The sequence below is a fragment of the Musca autumnalis genome, unplaced genomic scaffold (assembly GCF_047663935.1).
Source record: "Musca autumnalis isolate F117 unplaced genomic scaffold, ASM4766393v1 scaffold_5, whole genome shotgun sequence".
NCBI classification, from domain to species: domain Eukaryota; kingdom Metazoa; phylum Arthropoda; class Insecta; order Diptera; family Muscidae; genus Musca; species Musca autumnalis.
In genome coordinates, this window is record NW_027412088.1 from 188860764 (window position 1) to 188875936 (window position 15173).

The 15173-nt window shown below is 39.8% G+C and overlaps 1 protein-coding gene across 1 annotated transcript; it reads left to right on the forward strand.

Annotated features, from left to right (window-relative positions):
* The first annotated feature begins 8761 nt into the window (after window positions 1–8761).
* On the forward strand, window positions 8762–13966 carry LOC141406384 (pickpocket protein 28-like). Its single transcript, XM_073991724.1, has 8 exons — window positions 8762–8973; window positions 9034–9234; window positions 9312–9435; window positions 9534–9682; window positions 12599–12714; window positions 12795–13469; window positions 13529–13686; window positions 13752–13966. Exons 1-8 carry the CDS (start codon window positions 8828–8830, stop codon window positions 13866–13868), a joined length of 1686 nt encoding a protein of 561 aa, XP_073847825.1. The 5' UTR covers window positions 8762–8827; the 3' UTR covers window positions 13869–13966.
* The last annotated feature ends 1207 nt before the right edge of the window (window positions 13967–15173 follow it).

A 15173-nucleotide genomic window follows, 5' to 3' on the forward strand; every position in this document is an offset into this window, starting at 1 on the left:
TTGTACCGCCATATGCAGGACAGTGTATACAAGTTACTACAACCAAAAACGAACCGATTCAATGAACCTTTCCGAAATTTTGAAACCTCATCTAAGTCTAGTAGAAATTTAACGATGTGCAATGTATGGATCAAATCGGTTACTCCCATCAAAAGTAACCGGGCGCTCAAATTTTCCGAACATTTTTGAACTTTTGTGGGGGAGGTACCCGATATAACTCATCTTCGAACTTAAACTAAGTTTGGACGAAATATTGCGAAAGCCAAATTTTGTACCGAATCGGTTAATCCGTTCGAGAGTTATCGTGCGCTCCAGCCAGCCAGACAGACAGACGGACGAACGGACATTGCTCAATCGCCTCCAAATTTTCTGAAACGGATTTCGTCCAAATATACTTGGGGTCTAAAAGCATTATTTCAATGAGACACATTTTGCCCGTATGAAAGTGTATATAACATCGTTAGCATAAATGCTGAGGGTATAAAAATAGTCTTCTGTCGTCTAAAAAATTATGATTTTTCCCCGTAAGAAAAAAGTTTCATGCATGTATGGACAGAACGTTCATTCTTTGTAGGTTAATAAGCATCACTCCTCTAAGGGAAGCAACGATTTACCTCCCAGGGAAGAATCTTGTTTTCCATTCTGGAATGATACCACTTTTCTCCTTCTTCTTCTGAAAAAAGTTAGCTCTCACTTCCAAGGAAATATTTTCTCTAAAAAGAGATGTTGCCTCCCTCTAAGAAGAGAGGCTTATTTTCAGCAAGAAAAAAATCTTCATTATCCTAAAGATAGGGTAGAGGCTTCTTTCCTTTAAGGGAAAATGATTCATTCCTCTATGATTAGAGGTTATACTCTTTTGAGGAGAGAGGTTTCGTTTTTCTAAAGGCTGCAAAAGGCAAACAGTTTCATTATAGCTGTTAGTCAGCTGATCTACTTAACCCTAAACCCTAAGCTCTCTCTAGAGGCCAAGTACCTCGGCATTATCCTGGACCTTCAACTAACGTGGTAAAGGAATGTCGAAGAACGTGCCAAGAGAGGTCTTATAGCCCTTTATACTACAAGAACTCTATTGGCATGAGTTGGTGATTGAAACCACAGGTCATCCACTGGATTTTTACGACCATAGTACGCCCTATTCTTACTTATGGTTCATTGGTATGGTGTAATGCATTGAGTAAGACATCCCTTCTCCCCAAAATTAATACCGCGGCATCTCTCTTAATTACCGGTGCCATGAAAAGCATTCCACAGGCTCCCCTCAATGTATTACTAGATCTTCATTAGATGAATCTCGTGGTGCAAGAGTTGGCAGCAAAGAGTGCTCTCCGACTCAAGGAGATAAGCTCATGGCGCAACTTCGACTATGGCCACGCTGCTATTTTACGACGATCTGGACTATCAGTGGGATCGGAGGTAATGAGTGATTATATATCACCACAATTACTCTTCGACGAAATTAAAGTTCGGATACCTGACAGAGAGGCTTGGACCCACATCTCCCCAACTCTACCCGGTATAGAGGTTTATACCGGTGGCTCCAAGATGGAAATGGAAACAGGAGCGGGCGTCTACAGCGATACCCTCAACTTACGGGTCTTGTACAAGCTAAGCGAAAATTGTAGCGTCTTTCAAGTCGAAATCTTTGCGGTCACGAAATCAGCAGAGTTGATCAAAAACATGGCTATCTATGTGGATAGTCAAGCGGCCCTAAAATCATTTAGATCCCATTCAATCAAGTCTGCTGCGGTCTTGCACTGCAGGAAAGTTTTGGCCCTAAGATCAATCGTTACCTTGTGCTGGGTCCCGGGGCACTGCGACATCGAGGGAAATGAAAAAGCGGATGAACTGGCGCGTCGCGGATCTGAGTCAAACGATATCGAAATCGATAACTCAATCAAGCCACCCTTGTGTCATTTCATGCGGCTCTTAGAACAAGTATACAGGGAGAAGGCTGGTCAGATTTGGAACAACGAACCTGGCTGTAAGGTATCAAAGGCAATGTGGCCCAACCTCTCCAAGCGGAAGACCACATCTCTACTCTCTATGAAAAATCCCGACCTGAAACTAATGGTTGGAATAATCAAGGGACACTGCAGAATAAGATCAATGAGCTGCAAATGGGATAGAGATGATTCCACGGACTACTGCAGATTGTGCGAAGATGAAGAAGAAACAGAGACGATTGAGCACTTATTATGCCGTTGCTCAATGCTCATGACCAGGAGAATTCAAACAATGGGCGAACATACAATAACATCTCTGACAATGTTCAGCCAAGCCGAGCCGACAACACTGCTTCTTCTCGCCAAGGGTCTGATGTGGCTTCAACAAAATACACCATCTTAATATGGCAAACTCTCCTCACTCTCTCTCCTATCTAAAATAATTTCTCAATGTCTTTCAATCCATAGTACTTACTTAATTACTTCTTTCTTCTTTCCTTGAAACCTTCTATGCAATATATTTCTTTTCTTTCTCCAACCCGCACTAAAGGATGAACACAATGGACAATAAGGTCTCCGAGTGAAGTGGCTGTCCAACACGACAGCTGCGCATCCTTTATCCTAACCTAACCCTAATTAATAGGTGATGAATAATAAGGTTGTTCAAACTGCACGATTTATCGCTAACCAATAACATTTATCACGAACAATCAAATTCACAACTTTTTTTGATTCAATCGGACCTCCAGCTTATTGTGGATGATCCAATATTTTTACTTACTATTTCGCTTTAAGAAGTCGTCTCCTTACAATGCTTCCCAGGCATATCCCCAAAGTTTCATTGTCCCATGGATAGATGCTCCACTCCCCTATAGAAAAATATTGCTGTTGTTGATTAGAAGGATTCCTTCCTAGAGAAATAAGATTCCAATTGCATTTCTATTCTACATGTTCTGTGTCTCTGGACTATGCCCAATATTTTTTCTCGAACTTGATAACATATTATCTTTATTGGATTGTCCTTCCTTCATTTCTTCCAGTGCAATTGATAACAAATCCCATTAAACTTTAACTAAGTGTAGACGTAATAAATTACAGGTAATTAACATTCGCTGTTTCGTTTCAAATATCCATTTCACCAATTAAGTAATTGTCTTTTTGATTGTCAGGCATTATCTCATTCAGCTTTTGACAGTAGACTCTGAAAGCATGACATATTATTCTTCGCGGCCACCACAAAAGAATATAAAAACAAGCGAACAATTGGAAATCTATTGTCTGGGTAATCTCAAAAAATATCTGCAGAAGACAACTTTGCATGGCCTGAAATATTTGGTAGACAATTCGTTAACGAATTGGGAAAAGTAAGTGCAGACAAAGAAATTTGGAGTTCCTTCTTATGTTAGTTATTTCCAGGCTTTTCTTTCTTTCCGCCTTTGTAACCTGCTCCGTTGTTGTGGTTCATCTTATATCCAACATCTATGGCAAATGAGAAAATACACCGGTGATCATTGGCATTAATCCACAGCCAATACCGATTTCAAAGCTTCCATTGTCGGCATAGACTGTGTGTAACATGAATCAGGCCATGCATTCCAAAGTGGTGGTGGTATAAAGATCGGCGTTTTGTTCTTGCTTTTCTTTTGGACGTTAATTTCTTATTTTTTCTTCTTACTTTAGACATTCCAAAGAATAGGCAGCCTTTTAGTATCTATGCAATTCCGAAACAGCTCTTGATCCTGAATTGGAACATTTGGAGGAATTTAAAAACAATAATTTGTAGCTCTCGGAATTTATTAAAGTCATTCTTTATAGACAAACTTAAGGGAGTCTTTATAGACGAGGGAAAAGGAGTTCTTTATAGGCGAACTGAAGGGAATTTTTTAATTAATTTCTCGTTAGAGACGAGCTTACTGACCAAGATGCTTTTTGAAAAAGGAAAGCCGACTATACGAACCCACACAATCACCACTGTGTGACATGCATGTTTCGCCTTTGGTTTAGGAAGGCTCCTCAGACACATCGACTGTGGGGCGGCTTCGCTATCCTCTAACTTATTTCCTCTTTCAAATGCAAGTTGTTTTTTTACAAAGTTTAATTTTTTGTTCAAATCTTTGTATGGCTTTCATGACAAACGCTTAGCATAGCCTTTGAAAGTTATGAGTTTGGTTCTGAACACTAACACGCCGTGACAACACTTTTTTCCATGTGTTTTTCAAGGACGTGGGTTCGAACCCCAGCCTGGCTCAAGCTGATTTTTATTTTTATTTGAAAATGTTTGCCTATTAGGCGAAGGTCATTTTTTATTAATTTTTTAATTAATTTCTCGTTAGAGACGAGCTTACTGACCAAGATGCTTTTTGAAAAAGGAAAGCCGACGATACGAACCCACACAATCACCACTGTGTGATATGCATGTTTCGCCTTTGGTTTAGGAAGGCTCCTCAGACACATCGACTGTGGGGCGGCTTCGCTATCCTCTAACTTATTTCCTCTTTCAAATGCAAGGGAAGGGAATTTTTATTGACAAGCGAAAGGGAGTCTTCATAGACAAGCGAGAGGGAAGTTGTATAGACGAGCGAAAAAGACTCCTTATTGTTGTGCGAAAGGGAGTTTTTATAGACGGGCGGAAGGGAGTCTTTATAGACGAGAGAAATGGAGTCTTTATAGACGAGCGAAAGGGAGTCTTTATAGACGAGCGAAAGGGAGTCTTTATAGACGAGCGAAAGGGAGTCTTTATAGACGAGCGAAAGGAAGTCTTTATAGACGAGCGAAACGGAGTCTTTATAGACGAGCGAAACGGAGTCTTCATAGACAAGTGAGAGGGAAGTTTTATAGACGAGCGAAAAGAACTCCTTATTGTTGTGCGAAAGGTAGTTTTTATAGACGGACGGAAGGGAGTCTTTATAGAAAAGCGAATGGGAGTCTTTATTGACGAGCGAAAAGGAGCCTTTATATACGAGCGAAAGGGCTGTACGGCACAGGACGAGCAACTGATTGACAGCTTAACTAGCATCCCAAGAATAAAATGGGCGATAGACAGCTTCCAACCCTATAAATCTCCTGGACCGGATGGCATTATCCCGGCTATGTTGCAGAATGCAGCTGACTCGGTACTGGCAACCATAAAGGAAATTTACAGGGCCTCCCTGCGTCTGTCGTACATACCTAACTCATGGAAGGAGGTAACGGTGACTTACATACCCAAAGCTGGGAAGCCTAGTCACACACTACCTAAGGACTATAGACCTATTAGTCTTTCTTCCTTCCTCCTTAAAATTCTAGAGAGACTACTCGACCACGACATACGGTCTCATCTAGATTCCAATACTATAAGCAACTCGCAGCACGCCTATATTGAAGACAAGTCGGTGGACACCGCCTTACACGAGGTGGTTGGATATATTGAGAGGAATATGGAGGGTTCGTGCTTCACACTTGCAGCCTTCCTCGATATAGAGGGAGCCTTCAACAATGTGAAGCTGGAATCCATTCATAATTCGCTCACTAACGCAGGAGTTTCCTCTATCCTTGTTAGGTGGGTTGATGAAATGCTGAAGAGCAGAATCATCAACTCCCATCTAGGAGAGAGTTCCGTAAGGAAAAAGGTTTGCAGGGGTACGCCTCAAGGAGGAGTTTTATCACCCCTCCTCTGGCTCCTTGTAATAAACGAAATTCTTATGAATTTCAACCAACTAAGGACGAAGGTGGTAGCCTATGCTGACGATGTTGTTATCCTCATAAGCGGCAAATTCTTGTCGACCATATCAAACCTTATGCGGCGTGCTTTAGTGCAGCTGTCTCGCTGGGCTCGCACCAATGGACTTGGTGTGAATCCAACGAAGACCGAGCTCGTACTCTACACGAAGAAGCGCAAAATTCCCGATTTCCCGCTACCACAGCTGGATGGTGTTGCCCTAAAACTCTCATCGGAAGCCAAATACCTCAGTGTTATCCTGGACCAACGCTTAAATTGGAAAAGGAATACTGAGAAGAGGGTTAAGAGGGGTTTTATGGCACTCTATTCCTGTAAGAACTCCATTGGTAAAAGTTGGGGTCTCAAACCAAAGATCATACACTGGTTGTATGATACCGTGGTTCTCCCAATTCTTACCTATGGTGGGCTTGTCTGGTGGCATGCACTCGCGAACAGTGCACTTCTGAATGCACCCTGAATGTGATACTTGAATGTGATACTTGATCTCCAACCTCTGGACATCACTATCAACTTTCAGGCGGCGAGGACGGCTTTCAGGCTCAGAGAGGCAGGTATCTGGCAGTGTTCACGATTTGGACATGCAAAGGTCCTCTTCCCCTTCACCGATTTACTTGAGTTCAGTAGATCCGATCACATCAGTGATTATATACCCACTGCACTCAACTTCAACCAAATCAACGTCACAATCCCAAGCAGAGATGCCTGGTCTAGTAGTAGCCCTCCTCTTGGCGGTCTGGCCATCTACACAGACGGTTCAAAGATGGAGGATGGCACAGGTGCCGGGGTCTTCTGCGAAAACCCACAAATTAAGCAATCCTTCAAACTTGTATTGTAAACTAAAATTTTGAATAAAATGAATTTAAAAAAAAAAAACTCAACGATAACTGCAGCGTCTTTCAGGCAGATATTTTTGGAATTAGGAAAGCAGCGGAGATGATCAAAGAACTTGGGAGTATCCTTAAAGGACCGGTGACTATTTTTGTCGATAGTCAAGCGGCCCTTAAGGCTCTCAAGTCATGGACCATAAACTCAAAAGCTATCCTCGACTGCAAAAACGCTCTGCTTGAAGTACGCGACCTCCTTGGTCTTTGCTGGGTTCCAGGACACAGTGATATAAAGGGAAACGAAGAGGCGGATGAACTAGCACGGGGTGGCTCTCAGTCGACTGACTTACCAGTTGAGTCATCTATCAGACCACCAAAGTGCTACTACATCCGGAAACTTCGCGGTTACTTCCTTGAGAAGGCGGGGCAAAGATGGCAAATGGAAACTGGCTGTAAGGTATCCAAGGCAATCTGGCCCAGCTATTCTCAGCATAGAACCAACTCTCTTTTCTCACTAAATAAGTTAGGGATAAAGACCACTGTAGGTCTCATTACCGGTCACAACATGGTAAGGTTCCTAACTTCTAGATGGGACAACAGTAGTGTAGACTACTGTAGGCTATGTCAAGATCCAGAAGAAACAGAGACGGTCGAACATCTACTATGTAGGTGCCCCTCGTTACTCACGAGGAGACATCGATTCTTCGGTAGATATGAGATAAATACTCTCACTTTCTTCTCCGACATAGACCCCATCTACTTGTACCAATTTGCCAAAAATCTCACATGGCTGGCAAACAAAACTAATTAATCACTGTTTTTCTTTCTCCTTCACACAGGGGGATAGAAATCAGCACAACTCTGAATAACACCCTCAGCGGCAACACACCCACATCACATCCACTACATCAACATCTTTGCCACAATCACAGCAGCCGCACATGCATATCCATTACTCATCGCACCCATCGCACCAAACCACTCCACATCAACAAACCTGCAATAGACCAACTACCGTATATTACTTCAGAATAGACCAGTCACCACTTTCAATACCCATCTTATAAATCAGCATACATCATCATCACATCCAAACCACCAAAACCACTCTACATCAACAAATCTGATGCTTACCAATCACCTCTTCATTTTTATTATAAACCGTCGCCTGGTGTCTATCATCATCGCAACCTCAACAACAATACATGAATTATCTCTACAATATACCAACCACCGCACATCACTGCAGTATAAACCAGTCACCACACACAACAACTTGATTATAAACTTACATCCATCATCATAACCGCAGCAACAACCTATAAACTCACATCCATCACCACAGCATCACCTACACACTCAACTTCAAAACAAATCCGCAATAGTCCAGCATCTATCATCATCACATATAGGCTAACCACAACACACAGTTTCTTTAAGGATGATCACAATGGACCTCAAGGTCTCCGAGTGAAGTAGCTGCCAACAACGGTAGCTGCGCGTCCTAAAACCAAACCAAACCAAGGGAGCCTTTATAGACGAGCGGAAGGAAGTCTTTATAGACGACCGAAAGGGAGTCTTTAAAAAAGTCTTTAAAAAAGAGCATCCCTGTTCTAAGAAAATATATTTCTTCCCTCTAACACTAAACACTCCTCTAGGGAATGCAGAAAAGTGTCTTGCTATCATTCCTAAGGAGAACTCATTCCATATTAGTTTCATTTAATAAACTCTCTCTCTCTCTCTCCATAACTACTAGAATAAAGATAAAGGCTTCGCACCTCTAAGGAAAGAGGCTTCTTTTCTCTATGGTTAGAGGTATTTTATCCTCTGAGGAGAGAGAAGCGCAAAAGTTTAATTACATTTGTTAGACAGCTGCTCAACTTACTTAACGAACCCCACTTAACAGGTAGTTCCACTGAACGATATATAGTTAACCAATAACACTTATTACTAATAATCGGATTCGCACCTTTGTGTTTCCATCGGACCACCAGCTTGTTGTAGATGAACCAACATTTTTATAAGATACTTTGCTTTAAGGCAGGGGCCTTACCTTACCATTCTACCCAGGTACATCCCCAAAAGTTCCATTATCCCAAGGAGAGATTCTTCATTACCCTATAGAAGAACATTGCTGTTGTTGTTTATTTGGATTCTTTGTAATTGAAAGCAAATTCCATTTAAATCTAAATGAGTTTTGACGCAACAAATTACACATCATTAACATTCGCTACGCTTTTCAATTATCCTTTACAAATTAAGTCATTTTCTTGTAGATTTCCAGACATTAGTTAATCGATGAGTCTCATTTAGCATTGAACCGTAGACCATTACCAATCAACATGACCCATTCTCCGCGGCAAAGAAAACTAAAAAGAAGTGAACAATTGGAAATTTATTGTCTGGGTAACCTCAAGAAATATTTGCAAGAGACAACATTGCATGGACTGAAATATTTGGCAGACAATTCATTGACGAATTGGGAAAAGTAAGTGAAGAAGCAAAAGAAGAAAAATTTGGAGTTCCTTAAAGGGCTATTTATTTTTAGGGTTTTCTTTCTCTCTGCCTTTATAACGTGTTCCGGTGTTGTGATTCATCTTATATCGATTATTTATGCTAAATGGGAAAGTACACCGGTGATCATTGGCATAAGTCCACATCCAACACCGATTTTAAGGATACCCCTACCAGCGGTGACAGTATGTAACATGAATCAGGCCATGTATTCCAAAGTGGTGAATTATACAAAGTAATAGTTTATTTGTTTATTCATTTTGTTATATTTTCAACATTTATTTGTTAAAAGGAATTATTCTTTCCTTGCAGAGATTCCAAAGAATATGTCGCCCTGAAATACCTATGCCATTCCGAAACCGCTCTTGATCCGGAATTGGAACATTCAAAGGAATTTAAAAACAATGATTTAGAGCTATCCGAATTTATAACAGCGGTAAGAGTTTGTAGTTTTTTTTTTGTGGCAAGAGGAGACCTCTTTTTTCTCCCGCTCCGAGCGGATATAAATAACATAGTTCTTTGTTTTCTTTTCAGCATTCACAGCCATGTTCTCGTATGCTTGTCGCATGTCAAATCAGTTCCGTTGATGTTAATTGCAGTTCGCTGTTTCGTGAAGTCGTAACAGACGAGGGTCTTTGTTGTGCCTTCAATAATCTACACCCATCACTTCTTTATAAAAGAAAGTGAGTAGGAAGTCGATTTTATTATATCTACAATTTATTTTGTTGGAAAATCTTTAAAAGATTTAGGATTTAAAGCGTCAGGAAAATCTTGAAAAAATGTCAAAAAAAATTTTAAAAAATCAACAAAGCCCTTCAAAAATTGTTTAAAAAATCCAGGTTTGGAGACCTTAAAAAGCCCTTCAAAAATTGTTTAAAACATTCACGTTTCTGGGCCCTTCAAAAATTGTTTAAAAAATCAGGTTTGTGGGCCTCAAGAAACCTTTCGAACTTTTTAAAAATCCACGTTTGGAGACCTCAAGAAGCCTTTCGAACTTTTTAAAAATCCACGTTTGGAGACCTCAAGAAGTCCTTCAAAAATTGTTAAAAAAATCCACGTTTGGAGGCCTCAAGAATCCTTTCAAAAATGTTTGAAAAAATCCTCAAGAATCCTTTCAAAAATACTTTAAAAAAATCCACGTTTTGAGGCTCAAATAGCCCTTCAAAAATTGTTTAAAAAATCCATATTTGGAGGCCTCAAGAAGCTTTTCCAAATTTATTAAAAAATTCACGTTTCTGGGCCTCTAAAATCCCTTCGAAAATTGTTTAAAAAATCACGTTTGTGGGCCTCAAGAAGCCTTTCGAAGTTTTTATAAATCCACTTTTGGAGGACTCAAGAAGTCCTTCAAAAATTCTTTAGAAAATCCACGCTTATGAGTCCTCAACAAGCCCTTCAATAATTGTTTAAATTGTTTGGAGGTCTCATGAATTCCTCCAAAAATTCTTAAAAATTCCACTTCTGGAGGTCTCAAGAAGCCCTTCAAAAATTCTTTAGAAAATCCACGTTTATGAGACCTCAAACAGCCCTTCAAAAATTCTTTAGAAAATCCACGTTTATGAGACCTCAAAAAGCCCTTCAAAAAATATTTAAAAAATCCACGTTTGGAGGCATCAAGAAATCCTCCAAAAATTGTTTAAATAATCCACGTTTATGAGACCTCAAAAAGCCCTTCAAAAAATATTTAAAAAATCCACGTTTGGAGGCATCAAGAAATCCTCCAAAAATTGTTTAAATAATCCACGTTTGGGGACCTCAAGAAATCCTCCTAAAAATTGTTTAAAAAATCCACGTTTGAAGGCCTCAAGAAATCCTCCAAAAATTGTTTAAAAAATCCACGTTTGGAGGACTCAAGAAGCTCTTCAAAAACTGTTTAAAAAAATTCACGTTTGGAGGCCTCAAGAAGCCCTTCAAAAATGCTTTAAAATATCCACGTTTTGAGGGTCAAATAGCTCTTCAAAAAATTGTTTAAAAAATCCACATCTGGAGGCCTCAAGAAGTCCTTCAAAAATTTTTTAAAAAATCCACGTTTGAAGGCCTTAAGAAACCCTCCAAAAATTGTTTAAAAAATCCATGTTTGGAGGCCTCAGGAAGCCTTTAAAAAATTGTTTAAAAAATCCACATATGGAGGCCTCAAGAAGCTCTTCAAAAATTGTTTAAAAAAATCAACGTTTGGAGGCCTCAGGAATCCCTTCAACGATTTTTTTAAAAAATCCACGTTTGAAGGGATAAAGAAGCCCTTCAAAATTTTTTTAAAAAATCCACATTTGGAGGCCTCAAGAAGCCCTTCAAAATTTATTTAAAAAATTCACGTTTAAAAAATCCACGTTTGTGGGCCTCAAGAAACCTTTCGAATTTTTTATAAATCCACATTTGGAGCCCTCAAGAAACGCTTCAAAAATTCTTGAAAATCCACTTCTGGAGGCCTCAAGAAGCCCTTCAAAGATTTAAAAAAAATCACGTTTCGAGGCCTCTAGAAGCCCTTCAAAAATTGTTTAAAAATTTCACGTATGGAGGCCTCAAGAAGCCCTTCAAAAATTGTTTAAAAAATCCACGTTTGTGGGTCTCAAGGAGCCCATTAAAAATTCTTTAAAAATCCACCTTTGTTTGGAGGCCGCAAGAAGCCCTTCAAAAATTGTTTAAAAATCCTAGTTTGGAGGCCTCCAGAAACCCTTCAAAAATTTTTTAAAAAATCCACGTTTGCAGGCCTCAAGAGGCCCTTTAATCATTGTTTAAAAAATGCAAGTTTGGAGGCCTCAAGAAGCCCTTCAAAAATTGCTTAAAATATCCACGTTTGGAGGCCTCAAGAAGCCCTTTAATCATTGTTTACAAAAATCCACGTATGGAGGCCTCAAGAAGACCTTTAAACATTATTTAAAAAATCCACGTTTAGGGCCTCAAGAAGCCCTTCAAAATTCTTTAAAAATCCACGTTTGGAGGCCTCAAGAAGACTTCCAAAAATTGTTTAAAAAATTTACGTTTGGAGGCCTCAAGAAGCCCTTCAAAACCTGTTTAAAAAAGCCACGCATGGAGGCCTCTAGAAGCCCTTCAAAAATTGTTTAAAAAATCCACGTTTGTGGGTCTCAAGGAGCCCATTAAAAATTCTTTAAAAATCCACATTTGGAGGCCTCAAGAAGCCCCTCAATAATTCGCTTGCGTTCCTCACGAGGCCCTTAAAAATTCTTTAAAAATCCACGTTTGGAGGCCTTAAGCATCCTTTCAATTTTTTTTTAATTCCACGTTGGGTGGCCTCAATAAGCCCCTCAAAACTTTTTAAAAATCACGTTTGTGGGTCTCAAGAAGCCTTTCGAATTTTTTTTTAAAAAATCCACTTTTATAGGCCTCAAGCCCTTTAAAGTTTTTTTTTTAAAAATCCACGATTGGAGACCTCAAGGAGCTCTTCAAAAATTCTTCAAAAAAACACGTTTGTGAACCTCAAGAAGCCCTTAAAAAATTGTTTAAAAAATCCACGTTTGAGGGACTCCAGAACCCCTTGAAAATTCTTTAAAAAATCCACAATTTCAGGCTTCAGGAAAATATTGAAAAAAAAAATCTTTAAAAAAAAACCAGACTTACGATGTAAACACACTTTTACTTAACAGCTATCATACACTGAATGGTCTTAAAAACGGTGCCGATATTGTGCCGGTTGATTGGAATCCTGAGACTGGTTATCCGAAGCAATTACCAGCAAAATATTATCCTCGACCAACATACGGTAAGTTAGCCATGAAAAGCGCTTACAGCATATTAAAAGCCTTCCCCTCCATCTCTCCCTCTCTCTCTTTCACCTTCCAGTAACTGGCATATCAATGGGTCTTACTCTCATACTGAATGCCGAAGTTGATGAATACTATTGTTCCTCCAGCAGCGGTGCCGGCTTTAAAGTAAATCTTGCAAGTCCTGTTGATCGACCCCTCATAAGTGAGGGTGGTGTTGCTGTACGTCTAGGTTCGGAAACAAGATTTCGTATTGATGCCCTACTCACCGAATCATCACCGGCCATACGTTCTATAAATCGTCGTCGACGTCGATGTTTATTTCTCAACGAAGAGCCATTGGCATTCTATCGCTATTACACCAAGACTCATTGTGAAAATGAATGCCTGGCAGCTTTTCTAATAGATCGTTGCGGTTGCGTACCATATTATCTCCCGCTGATCCACAACAATTCTACATTTTGTAATATCAGTCGTGTTTTTTGTATCGAAAGAACCAAGCAGGAATTTTCTCAAAATCATGGCAGTAAATGTCTATCACGTTGTTTGACAACATGCTTCGATTTGACTTTTATGCCGGATACATTTTCTTCACCGCTGGCTACGATTAATTATACCATACAGAGCAGTATATTATACAACATGTCCAAGGAAGAGGTGCAACGGAATATTGCAGTCATGCATTTCTATTATCGTGAATCGGTTATTCATTCGGAATTGAAAAATGTCTATATTGGATTTACTGAGTTTTTGTGTAAGTTAAAGGGACTTTAAGGTTTGGAGGAAAATATCTTGATGCTTTTCTATTTATAGCAAACATAGGCGGCATTTTGGGCCTCTTTATGGGCTTCAGTTTTATTTCTATAGCGGAAATTATTTATTTTGCATTTTTTCGGCCAATTTTCAAATTTCTGATACCGAAAAAATATCGCAATTCTATGTTGATTACCCAAGTTCGTGCAGCTCCACAGGTTGGTATTTCGGATTGAGTAATTGCTTTAAATTTAACCTCACTTTTATTCTTTGTTTATTTTAGGTAAATAAAAATTGGATGCCGGAAGAAATATATAGAGGAGTCAAAAGGCATCGGCATTCTATAAGAGGCGGGAAGGGGTCAAAGAGGTCTTCTTTTAATGGAAGCGGTATAATATAAACTTTATTTTTTTTACAGGAGTTTTGTAGATGTTTAATGTAAACCAATTAGTGAATAAGTAAAGTAACGTAAATAAAACCAATGTCGAGTATCGTAAATTGTATTTTGTTTATTTGTGAAAGGAAAAAAGTCGAGCTGAAGGAACTCCTTATAGAAGAGATGAAGGGAGTATTTATAGATGAGCTGAAGTGAGTCTTCATAGAAGAGATGAAGTGAGTCTTCATAGACGAGATGAAGGGAGTCTTTATAGACGAGATGAAGGGAGTCTTTATAGACGAGCGTTAGGGAGTCTTTATAGACGAGCGTTAAGGAGTCTTTATAGACGAGCGTTAGGGAGTCTTTATAGACTAGCGTTAGGGAGTCTTTATAGACGAGCGTTAAGGAGTCTTTATAGACGAGCTTTAGGGAGTCTTTATAGACGAGATGAAGGGAGTCTATATAGACGAGATGAAGGGAGTCTTTATAGACGAGCGTTAGGAAATCTTTATAGACGAGCGTTAGGGAGTCTTTATAGACGAGCGTTAGGGAGTCTTTATAGACGAGCGTTAGGGAGTCTTTATAGACGAGCGTTAGGGAGTCTCTAGAGACGAGCGTTAGGGAGTCTTTATAGACTACCGTTAGGGAGTCTTTATAGACGAGCGTTAGGGAGTCTTTATTGACGAGCGTTAGGGAGTCTTTATTGACGAGCGTTAGGGAGTCCTTATAGACGAGCCTTAGGAAGTCTTTATAGACGAGCGTTAGGAAGTCTTTATAGACGAGCGTTAGGGAGTCTTTATAGACGAGCGTTAAGGAGTCTTTATAGACTAGCGTTAGGGAGTCTTTATAGACTAGCGTTAGGGAGTCTTTATAGACGAGCGTTAAGGAGTCTTTATAGACGAGTCTATATAGACGAGATGAAGGGAGTCTTTATAGACGAGCGTTAGGAAATCTTTATAGACGAGCGTTAGGGAGTCTTTATAGACGAGCGTTAGGGAGTCTTTATAGACGAGCGTTAGGGAGTCTTTATAGACGAGCGTTAGGGAGTCTCTAGAGACGAGCGTTAGGGAGTCTTTATAGACTACCGTTAGGGAGTCTTTATAGACGAGCGTTAGGGAGTCTTTATTGACGAGCGTTAGGGAGTCCTTATAGACGAGCCTTAGGAAGTCTTTATAGACGAGCGTTAGGAAGTCTTTATAGACGAGCGTTAGGGAGTCTTTATAGACGAGCGTTAAGGAGTCTTTATAGACTAGCGTTAGGGAGTCTTTATAGACTAGCGTTAGGGAGTCTTTATAGACGAGCGTTAAGGAGTCTTTATAGACGAGTCTA

Coding starts and splice junctions, on each gene's coding strand:
- LOC141406384 (XM_073991724.1), top strand. CDS start 8,828: ATGACCCATTCTCCGCGGCAAAGAAAACTAAAAAGAAGTGAACAATTG. Junction 9,436..9,533: donor TATCCGAATTTATAACAGCG/GTAAGAGTTTGT, acceptor TTTTCTTTTCAG/CATTCACAGCCATGTTCTCG. Junction 9,683..12,598: donor TCACTTCTTTATAAAAGAAA/GTGAGTAGGAAG, acceptor TTTACTTAACAG/CTATCATACACTGAATGGTC.